Consider the following 11,112-nt stretch of genomic DNA (forward strand, 5'->3'; position numbering starts at 1 on the left):
CTAAGGCACAGGGAGGACATGTGATTTAGCAGAGAACAGGGAGTTGAACTAAGACAACTTGTCTCCTGCCTGGGCATCTCTCACCACGGCACATCACCTCCTCTCTTACCCTCGTGGCACCCAGAATCTGGGATTTTGAAACTCAGCAACATCCAAGCATTTAAATGTTTAAATCTTAGAGGAAAAGTAATCCAGCAGCAGCGTGGGCCGCAAAGGGTGCAGCCAGTTCAGGTTATTCAATGGAGAACTGCGTTTTTCAGTCCTCATTCTTTCAGCCTTTCAGAGCTAAAAGCAAATCTCACGGCAGCGGTGGCTTTTGAGATGAAGGACTTGATTGAGCTGGGTTCCCCGCAGCTTCCCCACTGACAGGACTCTCGTTGTTGCTTGCAGGTAAACGGCCACCTGGACTACATGAAGCAAATGGACACGATCCTAAAAGCTGTGGGCATTAAAACCAAGGACTGTCGGCTGGAAGAGAAGGGCAGCGGCAGTCTTTTCTCCCCTCTAGCCAAGAAATCACAGCGGGCAGCAAGCAGCGAGACTCGGGAAGAGGAAAACACCGTGCGAGAGGAGGATGCGGCTGACGGTGAGGCTCTCCCAGCCAGCCACGCTCACCGCCGTGAAACCTCGCTCCCCTGCCCAGAGTGTTCAAACAGCGGGGACAGCAAGAAACAGGCAGCGGGCGAAGGAGCAAATTAGAGCCCGTCGTGTCGGGCAGAGATGCTCAGCCAGCACTAAAACCGCTTTCAAAGCACTGTCTGTTGCGCTGGGATTCCCAAAGGAGTATCGGTAGAGCCGGCAGAGCTGTAGCTGCAGTTTTCAGACCCTCCGGAGAGCCTGGAGCGTGGCACCGGCGTGGTACTGGATCAAAGCTTTCGGAGCAGCCGCCCACGGCATCTCCCACGGACGAGAAAGGGTTGATTCCTGCCTGAATCAGCATTGCTCCTCGGGAAGCGGCGGCACTTCCCTCCTCGCACAAACTGGGTTTATCCTTGAGGGAAGCAGCTGTCACCGTTAGGGACTGCGTCTCTGCTACATAAGTCTTGGGAAAGCGGGTGGCTCGGTGGGTATTTTTAAGCATATCGTGGAGAGAGGCTCGTCCCTAGGAAATTAAAAACATTTTTCCACCAGTGGTCGATTTGGGTTTTTGGTTTTCACGTGAGCAGGGGCGTTGCAGGCTCTGGCTGCCCCGTTATGTACGTCTCAGCGTCCGCGCTTCGGCTCTGCTAACCGGGGAGGCGAAAGGCTGAGGCTACCTGGCTTCTTTCCCTATCTGCAAGCTGAGGGCGAGGAGTGTTCGAGGCCTCATTACTATTAGAAACGCGCTTTGAGTCCCTAGGTGAAAGACAGCAGAAGAAACAGAGTGGGCTTTTTATGATTTATTACTTTGTGAGACTTCCTCCCAGGCTTTGCAAGCCAGCAACCCACAGAGACTTTCGGTTTGTGTCCCACACACATCTCCAGCCTGAAAAGCCCCCTCTAGACGTATTATTAATTGGCTTAGAATAAAACCAATACTTGGCGTAGGATAAACATGAATCTGTGCGATTTCTACCTCCTTCCACAAAAGCGAATTGGCATCCACTCTCTTCTCTCCCAGTCTCAAACCGGAGGGAGGGACCCTGCTTTACATCCCCTGCCACGCAGAGTCTTCCGAAACCGTATGGGACTGATCCACATCTTCCACAAAAGATCCTTTTCTGGCCTGTTTTCCTCCTGAGCCCAAGAAAATGCATCTAGCGGGATCATGGCAGGAGGATAAACCCCCCTCTGAGAACACCGCTGTGTTTTTCTGTTTTAAAGCAAGCGGCAGGAGGCACAAATACCTTCCCGCATCCCGATCTGGAAGGTCTCGTTGACTCACGAGAGGGGAAACGGTGCGATTGCAGCTTCCGATTTCGTTTCGCACGGAGTCCTCCTCCTCCCTCCCTGTTCCAGCAGCTAGTTTCGTAACCACCTCTCCTTTCTTTCCCCAGCTTTCCGCAAACCTTACCTGCAGATTATTTCTCGCAGAGTCGCAACCGCGGCTGTTTTCTGGGGGTGGCAACGTAACCCGGCAATGCAGCGCAGCTTTGGGTACGCTGCCCGGCTTTTCCTCTCTCCCCCCGAGTCCCACCGGCGAGGCGGGGGCTCCGACCTGCTCCGCTCCGCTTCTCGAGCGATGGGAGACGTCTCTGGGACAGGCTACAGGATCCCGCAGCGCCGGGCCTGTTTTGCCGGTCGGCGTTGATGCCGTTGGTTGTGGGAAAGGGATACGATTTCTCCACCGCATCAGAGGATTCGTCCACAAGCAAACACCTTATTACAACAAATTGGCTCGAAGAGAGAGGAACGTATTATTGCTTTTGAATATTTGGCTTGAAAAAGCGGTCTCTCTTTGTCCATCTCCTGAAGGCTGCGTCTGCTGATTTGGTTACCTAAGGGACTTTCCGAGTTCATCGTGTATTTTTCTGCTCCTTTTTAACCGGAGCCGTAGTCAAAGTCTGTTTTTCTATAAAACCATTTGTGGCAAGATGTACGTATTTCTCTTCGTGCTTGATACCAAACGCAAGCTATCTGTCCGCAGATACGTGGCAAAAACGTATTAAACGGTTTGATGTTTTGAACCCGGGCTCAGTCCTCCGTTTGTCACGGCCGTTTATCATTGACCGCTGGGCCAGCCCTCGGTTGCAAGGGCATTCGTAGCAAATAAATGCCAAGTTAGCCATAAAAACACTTGTTGTTCAGTTCCGGACCGTACGTGGGCAACGCGGAAAGAAAACGAATGGCAGTGGCTTGGTGCGTGGCTGCTGCTTCCAGCATCCCGTATGCTAGGGACGGGGATGCTTTGTACTCGGTTGGATAACGGCGAGCTTCAGGAGCGCAATCAAACTCATTCGCGTGCGCTCAGCAGCAGGCAGCGAGGCGGGCAGGGTCCGAGGCCGGGGAGGGCAGAGCAACCAGCTGCCAGCCCACCTCTGCAGCTGAAAGGCACCCGAGGAAGAATTTGCTAAAAGCATTTGTTGTTTTATTTTTTCTTTTTTTTAAGCGCCCACTTACCGCGTTACTCGCTACTGGCTCTGCTTACGGCTGCGAGGAGGGGTGGGGCCTGGCGTTGTCATTTAAAAGACAATATTCGTTTAGATTCTTATTTGAAGAGGGGGGAAAAAAAAGTACATTTTCTAATTGCGTCATCTAAAAATTGACGGATTGCCAGAGCAAAGTATGATGGTCACACGCCAAAAATAGGAAGCTGTAGGATGAAATCTAAAGGGAAGCTTATCTCATTACTTACTACTGTCAGGATACCCATAGAGCCACAAACAAGCCGAACGCCCACACCCTTGCTGAATATCCAAAAAGCAGCGTTGAACATTTTGCATCAGATTTAATCCCCCATAGCGCAGGCTGTTCGCGATCAAACACGATGGTTTCACTGTGTTGCAACTCACTGCTTTCGCAGGAAACCGAGACGGATGCAGTCCAAATCAGGCGAGGAAATTAAACTCCGAGACGACGTGATGTTCTGTGGACTGAAGCAGCCCCAAACCTCTTGCCCGGGAGTCACGGGATGTGGGTTCCACCGGTCCTCTCGGTGCGCTCGGTGAGACAGAGGTGATCTGCTGAGCTGGGTGAGTGGAAGCTGAGAACCAAGCCTTGGTTTAAGTTTAGGGAGACATAGGCCGGCGGAAGGGTCTGGAGTCCGAGGTTCAGACTAACCGGAGATGAAAAGGCCACGAGAAGCAGCTCTCGGAGAAGGGTGAGGGATTGGTGACGGTGAGCAAAGGAGAGATGGAAAGAGAGAGAAACAAGGCAGATTAATTCAGCAGTAAAACGTGGCTTTGCACTGTTTAAACCTACCCGCGGCAGCGCCCGGTGACGACGTCTTCTCCGAGGAGATGCGCGTTGCGTTTGAAGAGGGTATCGAGCAGCAATGCCTGGGCAGGGAGACGTCTCGCGGCACATCGCCCTCCGGAGAGTTTGCGTCGGGCCGGGGGATCCTTCCCAGCACACAGAGGTCCGTAACCCCCTGTCGCCGTCTCCCCCGGGCCGTAGCCCCACGGACGCCCTCGCTCAGGCCACGGGGGTGCCGAGCTGCTTGGGCCGCAGCTCCGCGTCCGGGGGCTCCACGTCAAAAAGGTTGACCAAGCGGGTACCGGGGACCGGGAGAGGCGAGGGGCCGTCGCCGGCCGGCAGCGGGCCGTGTTCGTTCCCCAGCACCCCGGAGTCAGCCGAGTCGGTCTCAGCCTGCAAGGTGAGGACGTTCTTGAGGGACGTGGCAGCGCGGGGTCCGCTGTTGGAGTTCCTCATGGAGAGGGAGATGGCGCTGGGACGGGGCTCCCCCGAGCGCCGGCAGCAGGGCAGGTATTTGCCCATGGCCCTCTTGAAGTCCCTCATGAAGAGCGGGTAGATGATGGGGTTCATGGTGCTGTTGCAGTACCCGAGCCAGGTGAGGACATCGAAGAAGCTGGCCGGGACACAGCCGCAGACTGCCTGGCGGGGGGACACCGCAAGGATTAGCAGCGTCTCCCACCTCAGCCCCGATCCGGAGCGGTTTCCCAGGCATGCCAACATTTCCCTTTCGAAGGAACTCTCCAAAACCCTTTCGAAGGGTTTTTCCTTGCCGTTGCTCCCTGGGGAAATCGCATCTTTGGTCCCAGAGGCTTTCCAGCAAGACCCGCAGGGCGAGATCCAACCCAGCTGGATTCCAAGTGAAAAACTTTTGAAAACCCGACATAAAAAACCCCGTACGCGCTTACCTGCGTCACGTTGGTGACGAAGAAGGGGAGCCAAGCCACGAAGAACATACCCAGGAGGATGCCCAGCGTCAGGCTGGCCTTCAGCGCCTTCTTGCTGTGCTTGTTGGCGAACCTCCTGCTCTCGCTGCCGGCCGCGGGCTGGCTCGGGGCGCAGGGAACCTGCAGCAGGAGACGGGGCGGTGAGCGAGCGCTTCTCTCCGGGCCGGAGCCACCGGCACCGGCACCAGCCTCCTGCCCAAGGGAAGCGGTGTTTGGTGCTGCAAATCCCGCAAAAAAACCCCCCACCGTTCTTTCCCTTCTCGCAAGGGGCAAGAAGACGGCACACATCGCAGTGCCTGAACCATAAATCAGGAAGAGGAAGCAATAGAAACCCTCAACATGGAGAGTATTTTTTATTTTTTTAACTGTAAAATAGGGGCTTTATCATTAGGCTGCTTCTTTTACAGAAAAATCCAACTCAGTCAATGTTTTGGTGAGGATAAAGCGTGCCCTAAAGAGGCAACTCTAGCTGCTGCTGAGAGCAGCAAACTAATTATATTTTTAAAAGCAGGACATCAAACATTTCAGCCTACAAACACCATAACTGCCTCAGTCCTCTATCCACTCTTGCAATCTAAAATGAAGTTATTATCTCGGCCCTCTGCCGTAATTAGAGGCCCCGTTGCCACTCCGCTTCCTGCCCCAAAAGAGAACAAAAATCCGGTTAAAAAGGTGAAACTGGAGGGTTCCCTGCCTGACACCTTGTTTTCAGCTCGCTCTCCGCTCGAGCCGATTCAGAGCTCCTAGGAATCTGCCGGGACGCTCGCCTCTCCTGAAATACGGGGCGTGGATGCTGGTTTTCCACGGCAGAGCAAAACACCTGAGCATCACCCGGTCCCCTGAGCGGGGCAGCACCGGGGCCGCAGGGCTGCGGCAGGTTGTGTTTGTAGAGTCCAAAAACCCCAGCATCCGGGGAGAAAAGAAACGTTTTATGATATTGGCCGTTTATTCTTTGATTCTCATTTTCCTTTTGAAAGTCTGGTACATCTCATCACGTGCGGGAGAGCTGGCCAGGTCGGAGAGTCCTGGCTCTTTTCTTAAAAGAGAGAGAACAACAAACTAAATGAAGGTATTTAAAGGCAATTAAGTTTGTCTTCCCCTGTAGGATATGAGGTCAATAAAGCCTGTTACGGGGAATTAAAGCTGTTAAGATTTAGTGGCAATTACCTTCTCCCAGAGAAATACAAACAAGTGCAGCCACATTTTGGTTATAAAACCCACATACACTGGTTTAACCAGCGATCGAGTAAGGAGGTATTTTGCAGTTCCTATTATAGACCAGGTAACAAAAATAGAAGCTGGCTGTTCGAAATAAGGTGCTCTCCCGAATTTGGTATTTGCTATTATTTAAACTCCTTCTCCCCCATACTTCTCACACCCACCGAGGCCAAGATTTACGAGTGGGAAGTCAGATAAGCTTAAAACCCTCTGGGATGACACTAGCCAAGAGGGGGGCAAACCTGCATTTATTTTGCACCGCTGAGCATTTTCACCTGTATTTTAATTTCTTTCTCTGCTTCTGCTCATGCTGTTTCTGTGCTCCTGAGCGGCTTAAAAGCGCACCATTTGCTGGGACAAGACACGGGGCACCTCGGAGGACAGCAGGGAGGTGGATGTTGCCCCAAATCTCCTTCCCTGCGGTCCGGTTGCCAAAGCCCCTTTGCTGGCTCCGGCCCCCGAGGCCATCCGGAAGGCAGGAACACCCCAGGCACCCAAATCCCCAGGGGGTCTGCAAGGAGCAACGTCCCTGCGGCCACCTTACCTGCGGCGTGGTCTCGGCGGTGGTGGCGGTGGCCACGTTGGAGGCGAGGGAAGCCACCTGCACCGCTTGCTTGCGGGCTGCCAGGAGGATGCGGCAGTAGGTGAAGGAGATGGCGGTGGATGGGAGAAAGAAAGTCAGGCAGGAGGCCACCAAGGCGTAGGGCAAGCTGACCAGTAACCGGCACTGGTCCTCGTCCCCTCGGGAGGTGACGTTCGGGGACCGGACCTCAAACTCCAGCTCGTGCCAACCCATTTTGATGGGCAAGAAGGAGGCTAGCGCAGCCAAGGTCCAGGTGGCCAGGATGAGCCAGAGGGCTCTGCAGGAGGTCATTCGCAGCTTGTATTTGAGGGGGGAGATGATGAGCAGGTAGCGGTCCAAGCTGATGACGCAGAGGTTGAGGATGGAGGCGCTGCAGCACATGACGTCGAAGGAGTACCAGAGGGAGCAGAAGTCGCCCCGCAGCACCCAGCGGCCGTAGAGCTGGTTGAGCATGGCCGGGGGCATGACCACCAGCCCCACCATCAGGTCGGACATGAAGAGGGACACCAGGAAGTAGTTGGAGGTGTTGCGGAGGGAACGTTGGGTGACGATGAGGAGGATGAGGAGGAAGTTCCCCGCCGTGGTCAGCAGGATGATGAAGCAGAGGAAAGCGGCCACCCAGCTGCTCCCCACCAGCAGCGAGCGCTCCCCCAGCACGCTGGCGTTGGGGGCCCCCAAATCGCCCTCCATGAGGAGCTGGGTGGCAGGGCTGGCTCTGGAGCTGGGGGGGACCTTCTCCGGCTGTGACCTGTGCTAGGTGATCATCGCCGGAGCCAGCTCCAGGGGAAGCAGTACCATCTCTCCGTCTCCTCTCTGTGTCCGTCCTCCTTCCTCCTCTCCTCCTCCTCTCCCTCTCTTCCCCCACTCTCTCTCTTCACTGGCAATCAGGGCAGAGTGACATTCCCAGGAGCCGATCGGCAGTAGCAAGGTTCCCCTCCCCGTTACTCACAGCCAGGCATTTCCTCGTCCCTGCAAATCCCCCGGCGCTGGGATGTCCCTGGACACTGCTTCTGGATGCTGGGGATGCTCTGGACACCAGGGAGGCTTGGGATGCTCTGGATGCCCGAATGCTCGAGATGCCAGGGATGCTCGGGATGGCAGGATGCTCTGATGCTCTGGATGTGCTGGACTAGGGAATAATCTGGACCCCAGGATGCTCTGGATACTTCAGATGCTGGGATGCTCTGGACTCCAGGATACTTCAGTTGCTGGGGATGCTCTGGATCCCAGGATACTCCAGATGCCAGGGATGCTCTGGACCTCCGAGGCTCAGCTCTCACCCCTCCAGCCAGGCTTGGCTACCTCCAGAGCTCTGTTCCCTGGGGCAGCGGGGCCCCCACTGAGCCGCTCGGTGCCCGAGTTCTGCTGCTGCTGCAGCCAGAGACAGCGAGGAGAGGGAGAGCAGCCCTGAGGCGAGTACGGGGATGCTCCTGGCCAAGCTCGCCCGTGAGGAGGAAGATGCAACACGCAGGAGTGTGGGAAGGTGTCTCTCCCCCAGCAGAGGTGTGTCCAGCGTGCAGGGGTGCGTGTGTGTGTGAGTGTGTGTGAGTGTGTGTGTGTGTGAGTGTGAGTGTGTGTGCGCGGGCGCCAGCCCGACTTTTACCTGCTGCTCTGCGATGCACAGAAAAGGATGCAGAAATGCCGATTCGGAGGAGGTGGGGCTGGGGGTGGGGGGGAGAGGAGGAGATGAAATGAAATGCTAATGAAAACAGGGATCTGGTCTAAACTCCACAAAGTGGCAGCCAGAGAGTTCCCTTTTCTGCCTTAAAGAGACAGCCAGCGCCGTGCTCTGCCTCCCCTCCGCCGGCCGCCTCTGCCAACGCCGGAGACCCCGCATTCGCCTGGCAGGAGGGGCAGCGACCCACGGGCCAGCAGATCCGCGGCTAAGCCCAGCCGGCAGCACCGAGCGCCAGGCTCCATCCTCCGCGCCAGTCGCTAAAAAGCACAATTTTGCCAAGCCAAATAAAAAGCGACAAACCCCGCCTGCAATAGCCCACAGTTGCCTGCTCAGAAAGCAGCCAGAGGCACGGAAAGGACTTGCTGGCTGATTTTCCAGCAATCCGCAGCCAGGGATGGAGGGGCGTGAGCAGAAGCCAAGGGAAACGGCTGCACTCAACGCTGGGACAGCCAGGGGTCTTGCCCCTCCGCTCGGGGTTATTTGGGCTGGCCTCGGTGCAGCCCAGGACCCTGCCTTTGCAGGGACAACCCCGGATGGAGCCACAGCGACTTGCCCTTTGGCAAGTGGGAGGCAACGTGTCAGAGAACCCAGCGGGTCCTGCTGCCTTCTTCATCCCTTCTAGTCCAGAAGACCCTTCTGAATCTTTAAGCGCTGTTAGGTACCATGCTACCACCTCCGCGCTTCAGGGCCAATACCTCAGGGTGCTTGGCAGGGACTGATTTGGTTTTATTTAATCACCCAGCTGCCGAAAAGGTTTTTTTCTTTAAACAAATGGCTGCAATTTCTGTTGGGGGGAGACCAGAGCCGAGGGCACTGACTCCAGCACAAACCAGAGCCACGTGTGTGTCTCTGTTGTGCCCCTGGCACCTACCCCTGCGGTCACGGGGCCAGACGGTGCCAGCTGCTGCTCTTTCCTCCCTGCGCCGCCGCCGAAGCTTTCGTTAACACGCTTCCCCTGGGAAGATGCTGCTGCAGATGTGTGGGCGAGCGCCAGCTCTGCACGCCGCACGTCCCACCGGCCCCATCCCGCTGCACCCCCGGTGCCGGCTGCGCTGCCCAGCCGCCCACCCCGGAACAGAAATTTTGTCTCTTCACCAAGATCTACTTTTCTCATCGCCTTTTCGACGACTTTGTCGCGCTTTTCTCAGTGGCTGAACGGGTAATTCAGGTCTCTGAGCAAGGGACAGGGGAGAGGCAAAGCGGGGCTCACCTCTGTGCATGGACACAGCCCATACGCAGCCCATTGCCCTCCCAGGATCTCCGTGCCGCTCGAAAGCCGTTCACTGGGAAACGGCTGCCGTCACTCGTACCAGGACAAGCTCTCCTGGGAGCTTGTGCGCGGCGTCTGCCCTCCCTCTGCTTCCCCAGGACCCTCGCCTTGGATGCTCCCAGCCAAACCTCCCCGACCACCTCTGCGTCACTCCGTCCTGGCAGGCATCCCAGGGCAGAGCACACACACGCGAGGCTCTGATCGCAGCAGGAGGTTTCTTTAGAAAAGCGCTTGTACCAGGAAACCCTCACTTCCTCGTCCCATCTGTGCTGGGAACAAGCAAGAAAACCCACCCCAAGCCCACACTGCGGCAGCCTCCCAGCTAGGATAAATCAATGCAGCAGCACAGATTTATCCCAGCTGGATCCACGCTAGCGCTCAGCGAGGACGTCGTGCCACAGTGCAAGCCGTGCTTCCTTCTCGGCCCTGCTGCACCCCAACCTTAGGAGCATCTCGGTTTCTCTCCAGAGCTTTTGCTTCAGAGAAGGAGATGATTGCATCAGGAGCGTGTCCCCCACAACTGGGTATGTGGGAGGTTTTTTTACGCCTGGTTTGGATGCGTTTGCCGGGGAAGTGAATCTGACTTGATCGAAGCAAAATGTGTTTAAAAAAACCTGCCTTAAAATGAGGTCCAAATCCTACCGTCGCCCCTGCAAAAGCTTCTCTGCTCCGGCAGCTCTGCTGGCCTCTTTGTGCTCTCTCCCCTGCGCTGCGTTTCTGGACACATCTGCAGAGGATCATGGTTTCCACCAGCTCTGCTCTCCAGTACCACTAGCAGGGAAAGCAAAACCAGGTTGTCAACAGCCACCCCAAATGTCAACATGGCAAAGAAAGGGCTGGTGAGTCGGAGTGAGTAAAACTGGAAGGCTGAGAGACCTCGGTGAGGACATCCAGGCAGTCCAGTGCTTAACGCAACGACCTCCCATAGTGCAATCTACTCTCAGGATCTCATTCCATCCTTCGACCGGGATGGCTCCTGAGGGCCGATTTTGGGCAGAGCCTGGCTAGCTACCTTTAAAAGATTTGTGTTTTCATCTGCAAAACAACCCTCCACTGCCCGCCTCCGCTGAAGCTCAGGTTGTGTCAAAAGGAGGTGGAGACATTCTGCTCCAGACACTCTGAGCTGCAGCTCCTGAAGTTCACAGGAACAGTCTCCCTGCTAAATCCAGCTCCTCTTTTCACTGTACACCAATAAAAGGGTCACGCAATGGTGGTCGGTGACAGCATGGGTTTCTCCACCTTTTCCTGCCTCCTGGCGCTCCAGTAAAGCTCCCATCCTCAGCAGGACACTTCACACCCTAAAAAAATGACCTTAATGCACAGGACACCCCCACCCCTGCCAGGGTCCTTCCTTTTCAGCCCATCCCCTTCGTTGTGGCAATTGCTGCCTTAACGCAAACCCTCTCCCGCTTCACCACCCGGAGAGCTGCTCCCCAAACTTGTGCAGAGCCCCCCGAGCCTGGGACTCAAAGAGAAGGGCAATAAGAGCTGGCCGCTTGCACGGCACAGCTTCCAGCCCCTCCGGGAGCAGACGGGACCTTCCCCAGGGTTAGGCTCAGACAAGGGAGCATCATCTGATCGTTTC

At 55.9% G+C, this 11,112-nt stretch overlaps 2 protein-coding genes across 2 annotated transcripts in view; one reads left to right on the top strand and one right to left on the bottom strand.

Moving 5' to 3' along the window:
- Positions 1 to 1,330, top strand: part of TMCO4 (transmembrane and coiled-coil domains 4) — a 37,385-nt gene extending 36,055 nt beyond the window's left edge. The window contains exon 13 of the mRNA XM_050909400.1: positions 391 to 1,330. Coding sequence (XP_050765357.1) covers positions 391 to 699 — 309 coding nt within the window. The 3' untranslated portion in view covers positions 700 to 1,330. The remainder of the gene's footprint in view (positions 1 to 390) is intronic.
- Positions 1,331 to 4,053: 2,723 nt separating this feature from the next.
- Positions 4,054 to 7,269, bottom strand: HTR6 (5-hydroxytryptamine receptor 6). Its single transcript, XM_050909631.1, has 3 exons — positions 6,541 to 7,269; positions 4,740 to 4,898; positions 4,054 to 4,473 (listed from the first exon to the last, which is right to left on the bottom strand). The coding sequence occupies exons 1-3, from the start codon at positions 7,267 to 7,269 to the stop codon at positions 4,054 to 4,056; spliced, it is 1,308 nt and encodes a 435-aa protein (XP_050765588.1).
- Positions 7,270 to 11,112: the final 3,843 nt, after the last annotated feature.

This window comes from Gymnogyps californianus, chromosome 21, assembly GCF_018139145.2.
Source record: "Gymnogyps californianus isolate 813 chromosome 21, ASM1813914v2, whole genome shotgun sequence".
Taxonomy (NCBI): domain Eukaryota; kingdom Metazoa; phylum Chordata; class Aves; order Accipitriformes; family Cathartidae; genus Gymnogyps; species Gymnogyps californianus.

Excerpts from the sequence above, each read along its gene's own strand:
- HTR6 (XM_050909631.1), bottom strand. The coding sequence starts at position 7,269 with ATGGAGGGCGATTTGGGGGCCCCCAACGCCAGCGTGCTGGGGGAGCGC. Across the intron at positions 4,899-6,540 it reads CCGCCGAGACCACGCCGCAG|GTTCCCTGCGCCCCGAGCCA; the intron begins GTAAGGTGGCCG and ends CTCCTGCTGCAG. Across the intron at positions 4,474-4,739 it reads TCGTCACCAACGTGACGCAG|GCAGTCTGCGGCTGTGTCCC; the intron begins GTAAGCGCGTAC and ends TCCCCCCGCCAG.